The 22905-nt window shown below is 37.0% G+C and overlaps 2 protein-coding genes across 2 annotated transcripts; one reads left to right on the forward strand and one right to left on the reverse strand.

The window, feature by feature from the left end:
• Positions 1–133: 133 nt before the first annotated feature.
• LOC100784357 (calcium uniporter protein 6, mitochondrial) lies at positions 134–2932 on the forward strand. Its single transcript, XM_006601982.4, has 3 exons — positions 134–441; positions 550–1143; positions 2281–2932. The coding sequence occupies exons 2-3, from the start codon at positions 616–618 to the stop codon at positions 2764–2766; spliced, it is 1014 nt and encodes a 337-aa protein (XP_006602045.1). The 5' UTR covers positions 134–441; positions 550–615; the 3' UTR covers positions 2767–2932.
• Positions 2933–3501: 569 nt separating this feature from the next.
• On the reverse strand, positions 3502–20988 carry LOC100797777 (probable ATP-dependent DNA helicase RecQ). The gene is made up of 19 exons (XM_003553114.5): positions 20433–20988; positions 20121–20233; positions 19934–20009; positions 19685–19827; positions 19294–19464; positions 17551–17758; positions 16895–16980; positions 16503–16734; positions 16258–16381; positions 15796–15932; positions 14568–14676; positions 13745–13787; positions 13139–13301; positions 6568–6638; positions 6378–6471; positions 5137–5364; positions 4828–5037; positions 3859–4254; positions 3502–3752 (listed from the first exon to the last, which is right to left on the reverse strand). Exons 1-19 carry the CDS (start codon positions 20463–20465, stop codon positions 3627–3629), a joined length of 2763 nt encoding a protein of 920 aa, XP_003553162.1. The 5' UTR covers positions 20466–20988; the 3' UTR covers positions 3502–3626.
• Between the last annotated feature and the right edge of the window lie 1917 nt (positions 20989–22905).

Consider the following 22905-nt stretch of genomic DNA (forward strand, 5'->3'; position numbering starts at 1 on the left):
AGAAAAAAATCAATAAATTAATCTCTAACATACTAAATTAGTCTCTTCTAAATCTCTGAAAAAAAATCAATTACAAACAAAAGAAAAAAATGTGTAGTATAAGAAAATAAAACGCCATATATTTTGAATGGTCACACACATTCGACACTGAAGTCCAACAAGTAACAACCGAGTACATGGTGCGTAGGTGTCGATCCTAGTTCCCGGGACCCACACAACACAAGTCTCAACAGTCAACAATCCTACCCTAACACTTATCGCCGTTTAAAACCGTTACCTACCGTTGTTGGTAACAACGTGGATTCACATCAAAAGTAACGGAGTGCTTGCGGGGCAGTAACTCCGTTAACCTCCACCTTCTCCTTCCTATGCTCTTTCTCTAACCTTCTCGGCTTATAGTTTCTCTCTCTTTCTCCTCATTTTCTCTCTCTTCATTTTAAGGTAAATGTTTTTGTGACGAAACTATTCCAAAGTGTTTCCCATTCCTTTTGCGGAAGTTGCTACTTTTGAGCATCATTTTCAGTGACCAATATGTTTTGAATGTTTCAGATGAGAGGGAAGACGATGGTGTTTATCTCATAAAAGTTTCAATTTTTATTTTCTGGGTTTTGGAAAATGTGGGGTAGGTGGTGGTGGTGTGCTGGTGGCGGTTTTCTGAGGCAAAGGGTATCTTCAATTGGTAGTGTTACTTCAATTGGTAGTTTTAGCCATGGTTATGGAGAAAAGCTTCACCCTTTGGACCCTCCTTTGTTGGGTTTGAGGGGTGTTGTTGAAGTGATGTGTGGTGGAAGAAGAGGTGGTGGTGGAGGGGCACCTTTATCTGTTGTGTTGAACCAAATCAAGAGGGGTGTATCAACTTCCACTGGGGATGGTGATGTCAGCAATGGCAATAATGGAACAACAGAAGATTCTATATCATTCTCTGAAGCCAAGAAGCTTATGAGATTGGTGAATGTGGAGTCACTCAAGATGAAGCTTGGTATGGAAGGGAAGGAAGTTATTTGCTATTCTGAGCTTCTTGAGGCCTGTGAAAGTATGGGGATTGCGAGGAGTCCTGAGGAGGCTGCAGCATTTGCCAGGGTTCTTGATGAGGCTGGGGTTGTTCTCCTCTTTCGGGACAAAGTTTATTTGCATCCTGATAAGGTGAGGTTTTATGTTTGAATTGTTTATGTTTATGCTGGCATAATAAGAACATAGTTTGCTTGTGGGTCTCACTAAAAGTATGACCAGATCTAAGTATATTACAGTATGCAAGAGATGTCAATTATTGCCTCTTTTCCTGCTTTTTAGTGTGTGGGGGTCCTCCCTGACCCATGTGTTACACATCTCATTTCACACAGGGAAATGTTATATGGTAGGATTGTATATGGATTTGTTGAGAAAAGGTAGGGATGGGTTGTGACTTGTGTTGCATCGCCCTTTTGAGTTTTAGTCCTGTAGCCTGTAGGTGAGTCTTGGGTTGTTGCTTGCTAGTCTTCATTTTATCCTGCGTATATACACTTTAGCACACTTCATGTTCGACCTGAAATAATTTCATAAATAATCTTTTTGGATTGTGAACATTAACATCACTGTAATTTTATTTTTCTTATTGCCTGTAAGTTTGTTAGCTATTATATATTACCACATACGTTTTGCCTCTATGGAGACCTTATAATGGATTCTGCAAATACAAGTGTACAATATTTTAGTTTAGTCCTTATGTACTAGTTGTGCAAAAGGTTTCAAGACACAGTTATATCAAAGTTTGTGCTTCTCTTGCCCTTCACTAAAAATTCCAAAGAATATTGAGGCTGAAGCATGTGCTAATGAGACATATTTCGGAGCAGTGTTCATGAAAACTTCCAATGTCGTTTAGTATAGTTAATTAGTTATATTTCAAGTGCACTGTTTGACATGGATTATCATGCCCCAACCTGTTTTGATGCGGGACTATTCTTTTTGTTTGAACTGGTTACTATGATTCAAACTAAAACCACAGCAGAACTTAGTTATTCAATTCTCTATGGTGTGTTTGGTATCCTACCATCTATATGCGAGGTATCTGCCTTGTCTGTACAAACAGTTTGCTGAGTCTTAGCAGTTTGTTTGTTTGGATAAATCTTATTGGCTTAACCAACATTTTGTTGCTAATACGAACCTCTTCAGGAAACAGTTTTGAAAAAGACATGCATTCTAGAGTTAGAGAAAGTAATACGCAATACAATTGTCTGTTTTAGTGATCTAAATTTCTAAATTTGCTGATTCCATTTCTGTTGTTGGCAATGTTCTGTGCTTTAGGTAGTGGATCTGGTTCGAAGAGCCGTTCCACTGGCACTGACTGCTGATAACGATCCTATGAGGGAGGAGTTGAAGAAACTGCAGGACAAGAAAGAGGAAATTGATGTGTTAGCACATAAGCAGGTGCGGCGCATCCTCTGGTCTGGACTGGGATTTGGTGTAATCACTGTTGGCTTCTTCTTCCGGCTAACATTCTGGGAATTTTCATGGGATGTAATGGAACCTATTGCATTTTTTACCACAACCACTGGGTTGGTCATAGGCTATGCCTATTTCTTATTCACTTCAAGAGACCCTACTTACCAAGACTTCATGAAGAGGCTCTTTCTTTCAAGGCAGAGGAAGCTTTTTAAGAGGCAAAATTTTGACATTGAGAGATTCAAGGAGCTCCAGTGCAAGTGCAAGACACCTTTACATGCTAGTACCGTTTTAAAAAATCGCATAGGGGTGGAACTGGATCTTGAAGATGCTTTACATAGAGATTAACATTTTCAAGTGGATTTACAATTTTTTCTTTTAAATATGTTAATAGTTAACCTTGTTCCCCTTGTTTTAGTGTTACTGGGGAGAAGATTAAACTAACTATAGTTTTGGCTTCTTGGATACACAAGTTTGCTTCATTTTCTTAACAATGCATGAAGATTATGTTCTATTCCATTTGTTGATTGCACGTTATTATTCTGAGTCATGCGTAAGGGTCCCTGGTCAATCTAGTCCAGGAAGTTTTGGTTACATCTTTCATAGTTGCACTTTTTGTAAATTGGAAGAGCAAGTGGGTTAGAAACTAGAATGTATGATTACCAAGTTGAAAATTCGTTGTAAAAGGATATACTTGGACAAGCCACATGAATAAGTTTTTGAGTGAAATTTATTACGACTTTTATAAGTATTTTAAACTTGAATAAGTTTTTGAGTGAAATCCATTAGATTTTTTTTCAATTTGTTTCAATGTTTGATGATAAAATTCGTATAATGTAGGTTCTCATAATAAACGTTTATTAAATAAACATTTAAAAATTATGATTCAATTATACTTTTTTGCATCTTTACGAATTAATGTAAATGATACAAAACATTTCTATTACATTTATGTTAATTATTAGATAGAATTTTGAAGACTTATTTGAACAATTGAAAAAATATTAGAACTAAACGCAAATAATTAAAACAAGAGGGGATCAAAGTTACATATAGGATAAAATATAAAAACGAAACACGTAATTAAGCAAAAAAGTATTTACCCTGTTTCGCAATGACTTGTGTACAAATTTTCAAAATAAAAAGCCATGGAAACAAACTGCTTTTTACAAGCCTAATCCATAAAAAATCCTGATGCATCAACTTTTTTACAGAATCTTATACGTGCCACCTTTACTATATATTGAAAAGTCAGACTGAAGGCAATTTAGCAGTTCAACCACGGAATCTTTACTGGATCCATTGAAGTGTTCCAAAACATCGCTCAATGTAGCCTGAAACCAATAAACAACACATTTTCTTATAATTATAATCACAAAGCAACGCGGGCACACACATATATACACACACATATATCAGAAAGCTTAAGTCTCCACTAACCCCTTCATCAAGGTTCTTCAACCACTCTACAACAGAACTCTCTGTAGCCTTCAATTTAGTTGAATTTACTTCCTTTGTTTCACTGACTTTTTGTCGTTTGTTTGTGAATTCCCCCTCACAGACTAATGGAAGCTTCTGTACCTCCGAACCATTGACAGGTAGAATAGGCACCTCATCAATTTCTAGGTCCCATTTTTCCAGAGAACTTTTGGCAGAGATGCCGTCTTCACAATATCTTTCCACGTGGCATGTTTCTAAAGTAGGATCTGACAAATTTGAAGCATTGTGTGCAGGTTCGTCATCTTTCCCAGTCTGGTTACTTCCAGATTGAATTGCTTCTAAGGATATTCCACAGTTTCGCATTGTCAAATAAGTCTTGATGTGCTGATAACTTATCTACACCATAAAAAATTATTCAATCTCAAGCGCATGGAAGTGATAAGCAACTCACCAGCCAGAAGTTACATAGGATACTTAAGCTCCACTTTTTTAGGTTAACGACTAAAGCTCCATTTGTTTCGTAAAAAATTACCTTCTAATGTTGTCAGGGTTTTGGGACATTCCCATTTCAGTGGTTAATGAGTAATATTTACAAATTACAACATAGCAAGAGCTTGACGTTACAGAAAAAAATAGCAGCTCAATGGTAAATTTGAAACCTGGCCACTCAACTCTAGCCATTAATTGCAAATTCTTTCTACACTTCCTTACCTGTTGCTGACCTTGTCAATTGACTGTTATCTACTCTGATTGATCAATGGATAACCATATAATTAAGAGACAATGATCTCAAAAACCAAAGAACCAGATATGTACAAGTTAGCATCATTTTGAAGAAATAAATACATGTAATAAATCTAAAATCATAAAGTTGTAGCCAAGGAAGATAGACTTGGAATATATTGGGCCATATATTTGCATCATTACCAAGATGTACTCAAATCATGAAGGTAGGAAATTCGAACTCACCTCTTCTGGCAATTCATTTTTTATAGGTTTCAGCTTATCTGTAGATCCAACTTTTGAAATAGCACCCTGAATTTCTGATATGATCCCTTGTGTCAGTCCTATCATCTCGCTAAATCTAGCCCAATCAAAAGGTAATCCTTCTTGAGCAGCTTCCAGCAGATATTCAGCAACACTTTGTTCTTTTATAGGAGCCGATCTACCTGGAAAGTTCTGAGATTACAGAGATAAGAGTCAGTAGAGAAAGAAGTTATACAGTGAAACATGTGAAGCATAGATCTTTATTAGTAACAACAGACTCGTATGACATACAGCAATCTCATGAATAGAACAACCATCTTCATGCCACTTTTTCCAAGCTTCAAACTTTGCCGGTGTCAACTTGTTGGATTTGTTGGTTACTAGAGATACTTTCCTTACTTCATTAGTTTGCAAACTTGCTGTTGCGACTCTTGCTTCCCCATCCAATGATAGGTTTAATACTTGTGACAGTTTCTGAATAACTTGAAGAAAATCATCTCCATATTCTGTTACTAGGTGCTGTACAAAGTTGTTTGAAGTTAGTATTTCAAATGACAGAAAGTTAGGGAAAAAATGGCTTCAGTTATCTAAAGACATGTTTACAGGCCAAACATATTTGACAAAGCCGCATGGTATGAGATGTGATTAGTGATCATTGGAATGTAAACTATTGTCAAGAGACTGCCTATTCAGAGGTTTAACTCATGTTCACACAGTATGCTACAATAATTTCTTCCCCATTTATGTAATCTAGAGAGGCATTTCATAATATTGCAATAAACCTTCACAATTGGCGATTTCTTCATGCATGTAATTGCTGCTAAGAATTTTAGTATTTAGCACCTACAGGATTTTGGTGCAGGGATAAAAACTTTTATTTGAGAAAAACAATAATGGAAACAGAGAGTTAGGGGCAGTTATGACTTTGTTACTTTAATCAATTGGTGTTCTATCAAACAATTTATACAAACAATGCAAAACTAGCAATGGTCCAAGACACTCACAGGACTCTTACAAAAGTTAATTATGATTAATCGCAGCAAATACCATACATCAGACATCTGAAGTGGATTAGAAAACAAATTATAATTTGTGGTTCAGAAAATAAGTCAAACCCTGAATCAGATAGTATGCTAAATAAGTTCATCTCTTAAGTAGAATAGATCTGGCTTTTATTAGAAATAATAAAAGATATTAAAATGCATCGGGGAAGGGAAGTTTGCCAAATTATAGATTTAGTTGTTGAAAACTAGAAAGCAAATAAGTTAAGGAATACATCAGGATTAAAAATTGAGTAAATCAATAACATTCAGGAAAAAAAAAGGAAGACGTGAATCATGAAATAAATCAAATAATAAAATAAAATCGACATTAGGAAATTAATAAATAATTTATGTTTACTAAATCCATTTTGATGAGTTTCACAGTTTATCAAATTAAACTCTACTTCCATTCAACTGGTTCCTGGTTATTCTTCTTGAACAGTAGGGAAAGTTCAGTTTGCAGATATCTTCAAAACATCAAAATAGTACCTGATTCACACCATCAATATTTGCTAGTCTTGCTTTTGTAGATGGTCTTGTCAATGCAATTTTCTTGATCGTTTGATCACCACATATAGCATATCTACAAATAAAGTATAATAGCTTTATGAAGAAATTAAGGATCAAAGAAACTTAAAAGAATTGATAGCCTTCAAACTGTTAAAAAATAAAATCATACGGAGCTGTTCCAACACTTCTTGCAAGCTTTAATCTTTCTTCCAAAAGCATTTGGTAGAGCTGTCCCTCAGCCTGAGTAGAGAAGTACAACACCAATTCAAAATTAACAGATACAAAATGTAATTAGAAAACTACATGACTAATGTTTTTTTTTTTGCCCGGCAAAAGTATATATTTGTATTAATTGAGTACCAGAGGTACAAAGTTTACAATTAAGGGTGCCAAACACAAGGTTCCGATATCAGACTTGAAGTAGTCTAGATAGGAACCAGTGCTTGGAAATCTATATAACAGATTTTGTGCAATTACTGTAATGTGTAATCCTCCTCTAACAAATAAAACCTAATCTAAGATTGCTCGACCAATGGTTATAACTTGACCCGAAGTCCTTCTCGAAGTTACGCAGCCAAGTCCAAAGTAGGAAGGCTGCGTCGTCCATGATTTTGATGGCGTTGAATGTATCGTTGGAAAAAAGTATCCTATTCCTCTGCTGCCATATAGACCATGTCAAAGCTAGCCACCAACACTTCCACCTGTTGACCCTTACACCCTCAACCGATCCATATATATGATGGAGGAAATGATGCTTTGGGGTTTGCGGGAAAGGGCCCACAGTGTTCACCCAAGACATCGATTCCCACCATAATGGACTAATTTTGCTGCAATGAAAAAACAAGCGGCCAGTGTCCTCCTCCAAGCTGTTACAAAACACGCATCTCTTATCATTTATTTCCACTTGGCGTTTGTGGAGGTTTATTCTTGTGGGTAGTCGATCTCTGAGTAACCTCCAGGCAAACACTAATACTTTACTAGGTGCCTTTACCTTCCACAATTCTTCAAAAGCTGTATCCTCTGTCCCTTCACATAAAGCCTCCCTCATCATGTTGTAAGCGCTTCTTACAGAATAATGGCCACTAGGATCTGCCGCCCAGACCCACTCATCACATCTTTATGGATGTATTTGCTTACTTTCCACGTAATTTAAAAATGAGACAGCCATGCCTATCTCATTATCAAACAACGGTCTCCTTCATATGAACTCCCACTCCCACCCTGAATCCTTGCGAACCCCCATCTGCTGAATAGTGTGATTTTGCTGCCTGGAAATAAGGTACAGCCTAGGAAATTTTGCTGATAATGCTCCATCACCACCTATCCATTCATCCTCCCAAAACTTAATACTACCACCACATCCAACCCTCCACACTGTGCTCCTCGTTAATGCTTCCCCATGATCCGGATGATGAAGGACCATTTTTAAATCTTTCCACCAAACAGATTCGTTGTTGACTCTAGGTGCCTCATTCAAACTCCTCCAATCTTCATATTTGGACTCTAACACTCTAGCCCATAGTGCTCCTTGCTGCTGGAATAGATTCCACTTCCATTTTGCGAGCAACGCAAGATTGAAAGTGTTTATATCCTTGATCCCCAACCCCTCTTTTTCTTTTGGGAGGCACACTGTATCCCATTTGACCCAGGCTAAGGCTATCTTGTTGTGATCCGCAGCTCCTCCCCATAAGAATTTTCTCTGTAAGCGAACCAGCTTGTCCATCACCTTTTTAGGAACCCTGAAAAATGAAAAGAAATATATAGGAATGGATGTTAAGACAGACTTTATGAGAGTCACTCTCCCCCCAAAAGAGATGTGTCTTTGCTTCCATCTCACTAATTTTTTCTCACACTTATTGAGTAGAGGATTCCACATCTGACTCCTTCTTGGATTTGCACCAATAGGAATGCCTAGGTAGATAAAAGGAAAGGACAACAGGCTACAATTGAGATAATTTGCTGCTTCAAGTTTCCACTGCTCAGGCATGCCAAATGCACCAAAACTGCTTTTTGCGAAATTGATTTTGAGTCCCGAGACAAGTTCAAAAGCCCTCAAGATTGCTTTAATTGCTTTTATGTTTATCATGGAAGTCTCCTCAAAGAATATTGTGTCATCTGCGTATTGAAGGATACTGATGTCCACATTATTTGAACCACTTTGAATCCCCTATAAAGGTTTCTCCCCACAACTGCTTTTAATAGCCCATTTAAAGCTTCAGCCACAATATTGAATAGAAGGGGTCCCCTTGCCTTAGACCTCTTTGCAGGATGAACTCCTGCAAGGGACTACCATTCACCAATACTGAGATAGAGGCAGATTTTAAGCATCCCTCAATCCAACTGATTCATTTGGACCCAAAACCCATCCTTCTCAGCATATAAAGCATAAAATCCCATGACACCGAGTCATAAGTCTTCTCATAATCAACTTTAAAAACAATGCATGACTTCTGACCTTTCCTCGCTTCATCAACCACCTCATTTGCTATTACCATACTGTGTAACAAATGCCTTCCTTCAAGGAAAGCGGATTGTCTTTCGTCGATGATGAAAGGCATGACCTTCTTCAGGCGGTTGGCCAGTAGCTTTGCCACTATCTTGTAAATACATCCTATCAATGAAATAGGCCAGTAATCATTCAGAGTTTATGGCTCCGACACCTTAGGGAGAAGGGCTAAAAATGATGCGTTGCAACCCCTTGGGAAACTTGCATTGCCATAAAATTCATCCAAGAATCGAAGGATATCGGGTTTGATTATTTGCCATAATCTTTTGATGAATTTGAAGTTAAGGTCATCTGGACCTGGACTTTTCTCACTCCCACATTCCCACACAGCCCTCTTCACCTCCGCTTCGCTGAAACACTCCAATAACATATCATTTTGATGGGTTTCCATAGACTGAAAAAATATACCGTCCAGCCGTGGTCTGGTTTGTTCTGATTCTTGAAACTGCCTCAAGAAGAATGACCTTACTTCCTCTTTGACCCTTGCCGGCTCTTCAATCCAAGATCCATCAACCAACACTCCTTTCAAACAATTATTTCTGCGTTTGGCATTCATCATCAAATGGAAATATCTTGTATTGCAATCACCTTCTCTAATCCATCTGGACCTTGCCTTCTACCTTAATAAAAACTCATATGATTGAGCCGCTCTCCATAGTTCTTCCTGAAGTTGCTTCCTGGTCAGCACTTCATGAGGAGTTAGGTGTCTGTTAGTTGTATCAATCTCCAACTTGTTCAGCTCCTCCTCAACTTTCTTGAATTTCTTAAAAGTGTTACCGAACTGTTCCTTATTCCACACCTTCAACCTTTGTTTCAATCTTTTAATTTTCTCTTTCAACACATACCCTCCCCAACCACTTTGTTGAGTAGAACTCCATGACTCTTCAACAACTTTCTTGAATGAATAGTTCGAGAGCCAACAATCTAGGATCCTAAATGGTTTGGGACCCCAATCAACAAATTTAGATCTAAGCAAAATTGGACAATGATCAGAGAAATTTCTATTCAATGTGTGTTGGGTGCTTCCAGGCCATTTGACTAACCATTCTGGAGACACCAAGAATCTGTCCAACTTGCTCCTAGCGGTGCCATTCGGTCTGAACCATGTGAACTGTCTACCCACCCATGGCACTTCCTCAACCTCCAACTCTTCGATCCATTCGTTGAACTCATTGATGTTGTTTTCTCCCCACCCCCTATGACAGACGCCCACTCTTTCTGATGCCATTTTGATGTTATTAAAGTTGCCCAGGATACACCATAGCCCCCCTTGGTTTTGATTTTTCAACTGTTTAACATTTTCCCACAAAACTCTTTTATTCTGGATATCACATGGTGAATAGACGTTGATGATATGAATCGATTGTGTCTCCTGATGCCACTTCCCTACCATCATTATGAACACTTGTCCAATAACCTTCCTTTCTAGCTTAAATCTGTTTTCACTCCACAGGCATAGAATTCCGCCTGCTGAATTTGATGCTGCTTGTGCTTCCCAACTGACTTCAGAATCCCCCCATAGTGCTTGGCACATGGATTTGTCTATAGCCTCCTTTTTTGTCTCTTGTATGCATATCATGTCTATACGCTGTTTGTTGACCAATCTTCTGATTGCTGGCCACTTGATCCCCCTCCCTAACCCTCGGACATTGTATGTTATTATATTCATTGTGAACCCCTCCTGCTTCCCAATCTTTGCACCTCTTGTTGATCTCTGTTCTCCATGTCCATTATTTTACCTGCGAGGTCCCTTTGCGAAGACCCGTTAGTGACCGCCAATGATTTTACCATCTCCCCCATGTCTATTGCCTCTTGCTTCTTAGAGTGAATAAATTCTGCCTCTTCATGCTGGAATTGTGCAGGTCTATCCTCCATGTTGGCTGTTTTTGCATATTGTGTCGGCCCACATTTGATTACGTCATCATCCGTTGGCTGAGATATAATTAGGGTGATTAATTCTGTATCCAGTGCTGCAGCTAAATCTGGTTCATGTACAAGGCCCGAAGTGAATTTCTTTTTGGAGCTCCTTTTCTGCGAGTAAACTTGCAATTTGCTTGCTGGTGGGCTAAAAATCTGTTGTGCAAGTGTAACATGAGGGGTGTGGATAGAAAGGCCCAAAGCACCTTCTAATACCCCCTTATGAGCACGTGACACATTAAAATTTGAAAAGTGGCTCCCCATGGTCTCGTTTTGCGCTTCCCCTTCAAACTTTCCTCTTTCGCACTCTAACTCCTCCGCTGTGTCAGGGATTAGGTTCCCAATCGTGTCTGAGACACCATTTCCGTGAAGACTACGCTGTAGGTCAACGTGGATGTCGCTGAAACATGCGGGATAGGTAGCCACGGTGTCCAATGGACAACTACCAGTGGACCGTGACTGTCCATTAGCCGTTGGGCTCATTGCACAGTGGACAATTGCTTTTCCCTTTTGCCTATTGTTTACCCTTTGCCCGTTGGATAAAGTCACTCCATCGGGATTCTGGGTTCCCGATGGGGGGGCGATTGCCTCGGTTGTCGTCACGGAGAGCTCGATTGGTGCGTTGGCCGTCATAGCGTCACCGGAAACATGCGCATGCATGTGACACTTCATCCCCGCCGGCGACGCGGAGATGCCTGGACACTGCGCCTTGGCGTTTACCTTCGCCGCCGTGAACTCCGCCTCATCTCCATTTGACCACGTGCTTCTGTTGACCCCCGTTGGCGTTCCGACGTCGCTGTCTTCAGATTCTACTTCTTCAGAAGAGCCATACATGCTCCCCTTCCGACAATGGCACATGTCTGGGTTGCTGCCACTCTCTTCTACAATGTGCACTTTATAAACCTCTCCTTGGATGTGCACGTTAATTGTGTGTTGTATGAACGGCTGCCACGAGGTTTTAATGAGAACCCACACCCTATCCATCCTCCGGACCAGCTCGACGGCATCATCCACATCCACCATGTCGCCAATGGCGGCCACTACCTTTCGAATTTGGTGCGTATTGCATGCCGTTAGTGGTAAACCCCAGCAGTTGACCCATGTCAATCTGTATCCTATGCGCAGCTTGGGACTCCATTTTTGCAGGGAATGGAATGGAGTGGCCCCTCCCTCTTTTTCTTCCTCCATCATTTGCTTTGCTCCTTCGTCGGTGAGGCCAAGTAACAATACCATATCTGCACCCATATACTTCAGCGATACGTCGGTGCTGATATCCCAATATAAGTCATCTTCGACCCTGTCAAACATCGCCAAAATTTTCAATCTGCCCACCCACGCCTCATTTGCCCGCTTCGCCACCGATTCCGAGATGTCTAGGTACACTGATGACCATGATCCGCCGCTACTGCCGCAGACATTGCTAACGATTCTCCTTGAACCTGCACTTCTATTAGTCCTCGCTACCACCTCCGCGTACGACCCATGGTGCATAGTCGAGTTTGGGTATGCAGGCCAAGGTGCTACCTTTTCCTTCTGCACATCATTGGCCACTTTTTTAGCTTCTGAGTTTGTCTTTGCGACCTTGTTCCTCCCGAATTTTGGGGTATTTACATGCATCTTGAGCCCTCCAAAGATGATATTGTCTAGTTTCCACTCCAGATTCTGCGCATTCTCCACACCTTCGAATCTCACGAACCCGTACCTCCTGCCATGCTTGTTCCTATTCTTAGAAATGAAGATCTCCCTTACAACACCGAACAATTTGAAATGATGCCATGGGTCTTTCTCCGACGCGTCATCAGGGAATCAAGTGAAGTAAAACGATGTTATGTTTTTCCGATTCCTCCAATTAACTCTATTGTAGCTTTGTCCTTGCCCGCACCTTTTTCCGGCATATTTCCGATGAGGATCCTCTCTCACCTTCTCACTGTCTCCCTCTTTGTTTTGATTCCTATACCTTACTCTCACCCACCTATTGTCACTCTCTCTCTCACTGTCACGGTCTCTCGCACTCTCTCTCTCTCTCTCATCTCTTTACTACACCACAAATTGCTTTTATCTACAACATTTGCACCACAAATCCAACATTTGCACACATTATCTTCACTACATGACTAATGTATTTTACAAACAAAACAAATTGAAAACAATAAGATTGCTGTTTATCTTATTTTTAACCGTTTTTGGATCAATGACTAATTTATCTCACATCAACATAATAATTATCAACCACCTATTCAAGAAGCATCATTGATGATTAGAAGCAAAGAAAGAGAGAAAAGATCTTGAATAAAGATAAGACCACTTAATTACCAACCTCTGAAAAACCTTCTGATTCTGAAGTGGATAAAGTTTTGAATGCTTCTTGTGTGTTTCCATTATCTTCTTCTCCAAGCATTTCAGCAGTCAATGTCAAAACCAAGGGAGGTTGATAATCTGGTCTAGAAGACGCCAAAAATTGCTCTCCTTTTGAACTGACACTGATTCATGAAATAACAAAGTTTACGTCTAATTATAGCTTCAGTTGTGAGACACTAAAATATTAAGAAACTCAAGTTTATGAAAGTTTATAACAGAAGTAGGAGGCCTAATTAGAGAAGTCTGGCTCTGTTAATAGACTGGGTGATGAGGTGGATGAGTGAAACAGAAAATTAGTACTAGTTAGGGGGAGAATAAACAGGGATTTCAGGAGTTGGAAGAGGATAGGGAAATTTTTGGGAAGTTGTTAGAATCGTGTAGGAGGGGCATGATCCCTGTGATAATTCTCTGTAATTGTTTCCTTCTTGAGGACTCATTGTTCCAAGAAGATTTTCATGCAATAAATATTCCTTTCATTCTATCTTCTGGTAAGTGGTAACAGATTTGTAACATACATAGACTTCAAATAACTGCAGCACTCTACCAAATAACTTGAAGAATCTACCTAATAGTTCTGTATCTGTCACTAACAATCTCCTTCAAATAACCTGTAGAACAGTAGGAGTCAATTATAAACTGCATCAAGATATTTTCTTCTAATTGAAATATTGTATAAAATAAAAGACTATCATTGTTTTATGTAAATTGTGAAGTATGTCATATGTAAAATATACTGCAGCAAGAAATAAACTTACCAGATAAATAAACAAGAAATGCACAAACAATTGATTATGCTTGAAAACAAAAGAAAATACCAATTATTTTTCAAATGTTTTTTTTCTTTACTATAGATTTAGTTGATACTGCTACTAGGTCAAAAGCTCCGGTTGAAGCAAGAAGGGAGCCCACACACACTGTGGGTTGAATGAAAATGAAAGTAGGAAAGATTAAAACAAGGGATCTCTTGCCATTCTTCTATATCAAAAATTCACTCAGGTAATCAGACAGAAAAAGAGGTAGACTTTTCATCCATGGCCTCTCACCATTGTAACCTAGTGCATGCAATCCAATCATGCCCAAGACTCTGAAAATTACAACAAGGAACAACGAACAAGCCAACAAGGTATCAAAGGTAGTAGATTAACAGAAAGTGGCAAATGTGATTTGATTTTCTCAACCAATGAAATCATTTATACGGGCACACAATGTATAAAGTTAAAACTGCCTTCTAATAAGTCAAATTGCCCAGAAAGACAGGCACTCAACTCAGACAAAGCAACAGTAAATGCCATTGCTCTGCAGAATGCAAACCAACCCTGAAGCATTGGCAGAACTGTTTGACCATAAGTCATGACTCTAACTGGGTAAATTATTTCCACTAAAAATACCTTGAGAAATCAATTGATGTCTAAGTGCTTTCCACCAATTTGCTGGATAATTTTTCCCCAGTCCATGAAGTGGAAGCTTGTCAAACTGAACATCAAGAATTTTCTTGGCCTACAAGTTACAAGCAAATACAACTATCAGCAGTTGGAAGAACATAATAAAATTTAAAGGCAACAATAAAGGTTAAGGATGAACGAAAACCAACTGACACTTTTAATTTTAGATTATACCAATTAGAAGGTATTCTTAAAGCAGTGCAGTAACTAAAGGAAGCAAAAAAGAAGGTGCCAGATTGCTAGATTCAAAATCTGTTTGGGTACTCAAGGATTTGAATATGCTCATCAACCATGTCACATCCAAATCAGCATGCACTAAGGCTTCAATGATTGTCACTATGAATGAGAGGAAATGCAGAGTTTATAGTTTATTACATGCCACCTTGTGATTATGAACTAAGAGTGCTATTTGTGCAGTCAAATAACTGTAATCTTCAATTATATTTGAACACTTTTAGGACCATATTCTAAATTAAGTAATGTCTATTGTTAGTTTAAAGTATCTAAATTTAGCATATCTGAAATTAAACTTTCATCAGTGGATGGAAGACAAATAGGTGCTTTCTCTTTCCTTTCTTTGTACAACTGCAAAGTTTATGCTTGTCAATCATTCTGTCAGAATCATCACTTGAATACTCTTTCAATTATGCATTGTGCAGTGCAGACCTAGTTAACTTCCCAATTCCCATCCTAAGACCTATCATCACAAAAAAATCTCAAATTTTCTCCCATCAATCAGTTCTCCATTAAGGCTTCAAAATGACTTCTGAGCTTCATTATTAAAATTTTACACCCAACTTTGATCTCTTTGAAGAAGTTCAATTATTTTTCTAAAACACCTCTTGTTGTGGAACTAGATGAAAATGGATAGACAATTAGACATAAGCATACTTGAAAAGGACTAAAGAAAATAAACCACAATTATCAAGTAAGGCTGAAAAAGGTAAACATCCAACAGGAAAAAACCAACTTATTGTAAGCAACAAGTGACAGTAACCACTGAAAAATATATTTGTTGGTAGAAACACAAGGATAATCATAACAATAGATAAAAGGGGGAGTGCAAAATTATATAAAGAAAGAAACTAATGCTACCAAACAAGGACTCAAAAAGTGAATGAATTCCCTATAAATGAAACTAAAACATTTCCTAGTTATAATTTGAACAGCTTACTCGAGACCCGCGCAGGACATCAATGGGCATATTAAGGCCCCATATGCCCCTGCATGAATGAATGCAAGCCATTAGAAGGAATGCTTCCCTTGACATGTCACGCTCCTTCCTTGAGATTTTGCAATTATCACAGTTCCCTACAAAGCACATAAAAGAAACAGAAATTGGAGTAAGTAAATATGAAAAGGTTAGCTTCAGCAAGATTATTATTGGTTTAGTCAACTTGTTCAGTTAGTTGATATATTTAGTAAGTCCGTTAAAGAACCTAGATTTTACTTTATTTGTAACAAGCTTGGGTGCATATGACATACATGATCCACCTAGAGAGGGAGTATTAGGATTAAACACATACTACTTCCCTAATTCTATAAAGTCAATGAAATAACAATGGCAGGTTATTAAGCTTAAGCTCTAACTTTACAACTGGACAATTGTAGTGAAGCATCTAAGTGAAAGGCAAACCGCATCTATCAGCTGGGAATTTTTCCCCAAAGTATTCAAGCAAGAACTTTCTTCTGCAAGTTGTCAGCACACAATAGCGTTCAGCAGCAAGCAATGACTCCATAATAGCTTTTCTTTGTTTTTCCTGGTACATTGGAGACTCACATGTTACTAAGAGAACAGGGATAACTTGTCTCCAGAAAATATGCAAGAAGTCAGCAACTTCAATCAGCCAAACTTTTTCTGATAAATACAAATACACATACTGATTTCACATCTCCACAATAAAAGTCACCCTTGGCAAAGTCACTTCTTGTGTAGTATAGCCAACAAACAGAAGCTATACCATCTCTACCACATCGTCCACTTTCCTGGTAGTAGGACTCTAGACTCTTAGGGCAACCATAGTGAATCACTTGTCTAATGTTAGGTTTATCTATGCCCATGCCAAAGGCGATGGTGGCCACCATGACTTGCAGTTCATCTCTAACAAATAATCTGAATAAATTAACAAACAGTTTAGTTAGTTTTAGAAAGCATTGAAGCATCTTGAACATTACAGACAATGGGACAGGAGGAAGGGGAGGAGCCTGCCCCACCTTCACAATGATCAGAGGTGAATTTCATTTCATGTTCTAAAATAAGAAAGAATATTCACCTATGAGACTCCTCTCGAGCTTTTCCATTCATTTGGCCATGGTACATCCCTGCCTCAATGCCCGCTTCTGCAAATGACTTGAATATCTATTTAAAACAATATCAAGAAAAAATTAAAACAAAAGAAAAGTCTGCAGTCGATGCAGACAGACAGAATTTAGACAATGAAAAATGCAAACAAGAGTTCCAGTGGATAAAACAGAACAGATAGATCATCAGCTTTTGACAAAACATGATGACAAGAAACACATAAGTAATCATCTGAAGAGCAATTGAACAAGATGTAATGAAAGGTCAGGAACAAATTATACTCGGAGGATGTTAAATGCAACAACTATTTCTTTTTTGCCATATCTATGAAGGCACACTTAGTGTTAGCAGTTTTACAATTTTTTCCCTATTACATAATAGGTTGAAAGTTCTCATTTGTCTTGAATCATGAATAAATATCTCATACAGAACCATATATCATCACTTTAAATTATTGTGCCTAAAAACTAAAAAATCCTGATGAGTCCTCAAGCAATTTGTCCCTTCAGCATAGCTTACAAAATGTGCCATGGATCTCATCTCATGACTGTCTTCAATTATCCTTCAACATGAGAACAAGATAGACAACTATTTTGGGATTCATTTGTAACATTTCTAGCACATTACCTGCTCTACATCTTTGATTGTTGTGCAATAAATTATAGTTGAACCACCATTAGTGACTTCTTTTGAAATTTCTCGCACAAGCTCATCAATGAAAGATTGTCCTCGGTTCAATAGTTTGACACCATAGAAAAGATTTGTGCGATCAAATGAACCAATTGTAACATAAGGATTATTCAGCTTCAGGGAACTGATGATGTCATATCGAACCCTGGCAATAAAGCACAGAAATTAACATGACTGTATACATATCTCATTTAACTAAATAAAGTTAGAGTATACTATTAATTAAAAGAATCATGAAGTACAATGGTGTAACAAAAAGAAGCATTACATAAATACATTAAATAAATTTACAAAGCAGAAATGTCAATAAATTCTAATCTGTTCTTACAATGGTGTTCAACACAAGTTACAAAATCCTTTCCTCTTACTGAGAAGATGTTGTAAAATAGAAAGAAAGTGAAAGCAACTACCAGAGGTACACAGTATGGGAACTACTTCGGGAATTGTTGTACTAGTAAAGATTTAAATAAAATAAAAAATATCTTACAACAAGACCTTGAGCAGCCCCCTCCCCTATCCTCAAAACTGAGTTCATTAGAAACAAGTTAGGATTCTGTAGAGGTGGTTCAAGTAGTCCAGAACCTTGTAATTTATTTTTGCCACACAAAGAATCATTTTAAAACTTAAGTAACCTAATAGGCTTCTAATAGAACAGGATCAGAATTCAGAATGTAGAACGATATGAAATGTTTATTAACAGAAGTCCTCTACCTCTGGAAATCTATCATTGCATGACAGAATACCAGATCAGAGCAGAAGATGAAAATCAGTGCTGTATAACAGAACAACAACTCTCCAACCCCAATACATTCAAGTCCTGGCTCTCCTTCCCTCCCATGTTGCCCCTAATCAACTACTTGAATGGATTTCAATACTTCAAGGGATTAGTTTTTGGCTCCCTAACAGGGGTGCCCTGGGTTCACCCAAAAAAAAAATTATCCTTCGTTGTTCCGAATTCCATGATCACGTCTGTCTTGATTGTCTGCTAGACAATTATTTACAGGTAGTAAAATACTTGGATTTCAATCTCCTACTCTTCCCCCATTCCTTCTAATATAAATCTGTTTTGGTGTGCACCAACAGCTTCAATCTTTGTCCATCGCTCATAATCTCATTCATAAATGGGGCTTACAACAGAAGATATTATTCTAAACAGAACCATCACAAAATGTGGGAGACAAGAGTAGCTTTGTTGGCGGATGAAGAAATAATCGGAAACTTCAAGCAAGAATATGCATGAAAAAATGGGGGTCCTGTTTATCAGTTTAGGATTATTTGGTGACATAATAAAATACAAATAGAGTTTCTGGTCAGTATTCATAGGTTGAACTACCTTCATTTTGTAATTCTATCATTCTCCAGGCTGTTATTTGTGGAAAGGGAAAGGGACACTTGAGAGAGAAATGGAGAGATAGACAGGCAGATAGAATGCCAAAATGGACTGAAATTTGAATTCGATGCTAGCAAAGCATGTGATAAAGTTCATGTAAAAGTAAAAAACCATAATTATGACATTGACTTGCAACTAAAAACAAATTTGTCAATGAACAGTTGAAGAGCAAAATACATACAAGATAAAGGAGGCACAAAATGTGTATAAAATAAATCATTATAAATTACAGCAATGATATGCTTCACTAACAGCCAAAGCAAGACACTTACTTTTCGCAAGACACTTACTTTTCAGTAGCAGTTGCAGTTAGACCAACAAAAGGAACATCTAGCAAAACCTCACGTAGCTTGTCTAAATGCTTGTATTCAACCCTAAAATCATGTCCCCATTCCGATATGCAATGGGCTTCATCAACAGCAAAAAGACTAATTCCAGCCTTTAGTAAGTTGGACCAGAAACTACAAAAATATGATGAAAGTTAACAGCAGATCATAATTAGACAATACATAGTATGGACTAAGATTGGCAATCTAATCATATAACTGATAGAGTGCACTAATCATATAACTTCTAGAATAGTTCCATGACCCTTCAATTTATTAATAAGCTATAAAATATTACTATTGCCCTCAAAATAAGGTCATGATCTACCAGCTGAAGGTATGTCTAATCCATTACCTGCTAGGAACTGTGCATGCCTTCTCAGGAGTCATGAACAGAATGTCAAATTGACCGTGCTCAGCTTTAGAGTGCACAGTGAAATCCTTCTGAGCACTTCCAAGATATTCAGCTTTGATGCCCCGTTGTTTCAAAGCCATCACCTATTTTCTCATTTCTTCCATATTAGATAATCACTATACAGAAAGGGCATCGAGAGCATAGAAATGCAAAACAAGAAGACAAGTTTGGAAAAACTGATCAATTCACCTGGTCTTGCATCAAAGATATCAGAGGGCTCACAACTATCCCAGTCTTTTTAGCAACCAAAGGAGGTACCTGATAACTGTTTAAAAAAAAAAACACTTAGAACTCTCCAATTTAGGGAATTAACTTCAGAAAGAGGCAAAAAACAGATAGATTGAGTAAGAGAAGGGGGAAGATAATGTCTTTTTACCACAAGGACTTGCCACTACCAGTAGCCATGACTACCAAACAATCCCTTTTCTCAATAATTTTCTCAATAACTTCTCTCTGATAAGGCCGAAAATCCGAAAACCCAAAGTATTTCTGAAATAACAGTAACAAAACGTATCAGCATCAAACAATCATGGGTTTTTTCAATCCCACCAACGGAATTGAAAACTGGAACGTGGGTATTGAAGTTTTCTTACATCAAATAAAAGGAAACGAGGTCATTGTTCAACCAATCATCTTCATCATTTGTAAAAAGGAAAAAAACAAGAAGTTGAGAATGATTAGGGTTTACCTTGAGAACGGAGCACATGGTCTCCACGGACATGGTGGCGAGAGGAGGAAGAGAAGCGTAAGGTCCCAAAGTTTGAAGCCACTAAAGTACTGACATGGATAGTGGAGAGTACACTGATACTATACTCCCGCCAATTTAACCAGGAACACACACAGTTCTCAGTTCTGGGCCTTGGTATGGGCCCGAGCTTCACCTAGATTGGGCTTGACTTTATGTCTGGGCTATTGCTTCTTGCACTTTCTTTTTCCTTTCAGAATAAACAATCTCAAATGTAAAATTACATTCTGGAATATGCATTCCCTTTTTGGCTTCCAGCATGACCAATCAAAAAGGTAAAAAAAAAAATCCAAAAAGAATGCAAGAAGCAACTTGGAAAGTGCAAGGAAGCAACAACCATCATTAAGATGAACTACTTAATTTGATGTCAACTTAACATTTAGTCCTTAAAAGAAAATGGAGTTTGCATCGATTTAGTAAGTTATAATTCTTATTTATGCCAATAATCCATGAATAAACTAATGAACTTTAAATTAATATTTTTGAGAAACAATTTGTATGGGAATTTTCTTTAGAACCAAAGTAATATAAAAAAAACATATTTCAAAACTCAAATTATATATTTACTCTTTTTCTTACTTGTATATTGAGGTTCGACAGGAAGAACGATTGAGAAAGAGATTAAAATAAGCTCAAAGATATGAGAAAACAAAAAGAGAAAGATGTCTTTTGGCTAAGAGCAATGAAAAATAGCATGATAAAATAAGAGTTTTGACAATAATGGACAAAAATAGAATAGTATGTTAGAATTAATGTCTTATGTGAAAGACATGACTAATAAATAAATAACTAAAAATTAAAAATTAAATTATAATTGGGTTAAATAAGAATTTTTTTTAAAGGTAATGACTACTTGGTGATAGAAGTAGTGGTTATAAAACGAATTAATACCTAATCAGAAATGAATTCTCTTCAACCTTTAGTCATTACAAACATACAAAAATAATCAACCAAAGGAAATCTTGTTTTTATCATCTTTCTGCATAATCAAAATGTATGAAAAGAAGTCTCAAGATGAAAAGAGATATTTGTTGTTTATCTATTATTTGTGATAATTATAGATTTTAATATTTTATTATTTTCCTGTAATTGTTAATCTAGTAAATACTAAAAAGTTTAAGTTTATACTTGACATCAAGACGAGTTATGAAATTTATAATTTTTCAATAATATTTTATTTTTTTTTAATTATTATGCATGAAGCATGATTATAAAATTTAAGATTTTTTATTTTTTTCATTACAAGTATTATATTTTATTATTGTTGAATTTTATTTTTTGAAACGAGCGATTTGCACGAGGAGGTGGCTTCGCTTCGAATTCGTGCCTTTTACTGCCATCAAGGATGACAATTAGGTTTCAACGTTTGAGGATAGACATTATAATAAAAGTATGGCAATTATGTTTCACCTTTTGGAGAAAGATTCCAGATTTGCTTTTTGTGATATCTAATTTGATTTGATGACAATGGTTGGTCAACGGCTGTTAACTCTTGTGGCTAGTGTTGGGCCTTTTTCACTTAATAAATATATCCGTGAATGTGAATAAGGCATTAATGTGAATACAAGCGGTTTTTTGTGAATGTAAATAAGATATTATTGAGAGACCTAAACGTGAACGTGAACGTGAACGTGAATGTTTAGGTGACTACAAAAGTTTTTTTTTATTGGTTATTATATGAATAAATGGTATATATGTGTTCCGGAATCAAATTAATAAAATGACTAATTCGCTATAAATTATTAATAATAATAAATGTGTAAATCGTATATCTATTTGAAATTAAGTATATTTAAATTTGTTAGTCATCAAATTTATAAGGTTATTTAATTTTAAATTAATAATTATTTTAATTACTCATAAATGTATGTTAAATTATGTGATTATTTGTTTATGGATAATTAAAATCCATTGTTATACCACATTTGTGAATCGCCCAAAGATTGATTAGTTGTTTTTATAATTAATGAATATAATTGGAGGTAATTTGTGTATATCATTAGTTTTATTTATTTATCCAAAGAAAATAAGTACTACTTATTGGTGTATCGTTGATTGTCAAATAATGGTAATAGTTTTATTAGCATCATGGTGTTTGTATGTTGTGTGTTGGTGTATTATCCAAAGGAGAACACTAATATACATTGATTGTTATCTTAATGAATTATATATATGACTTGTGTTTTATGTCTCAAAATGTTTATGCAAATTTTATTTTTTCCTATTCATTAAACTCCCATGCATCATTTGTGTTAATTTTTAATGGGCTTAACTTCTCTAACTGAAATGAGCAAGTCCAAATTCATCTCAGTGTTTTGGATCTTAATCTTACTATATTGGAAGAAAACCCTACTACTTTTACTGATGCTAGTAGCAATGAAGAGAAAATTCATTATAAAGTTTTGGAAAAATCTAA

The sequence above is a fragment of the Glycine max genome, chromosome 18 (assembly GCF_000004515.6).
Source record: "Glycine max cultivar Williams 82 chromosome 18, Glycine_max_v4.0, whole genome shotgun sequence".
In the NCBI taxonomy this organism is placed as follows: Eukaryota; Viridiplantae; Streptophyta; class Magnoliopsida; order Fabales; family Fabaceae; genus Glycine; species Glycine max.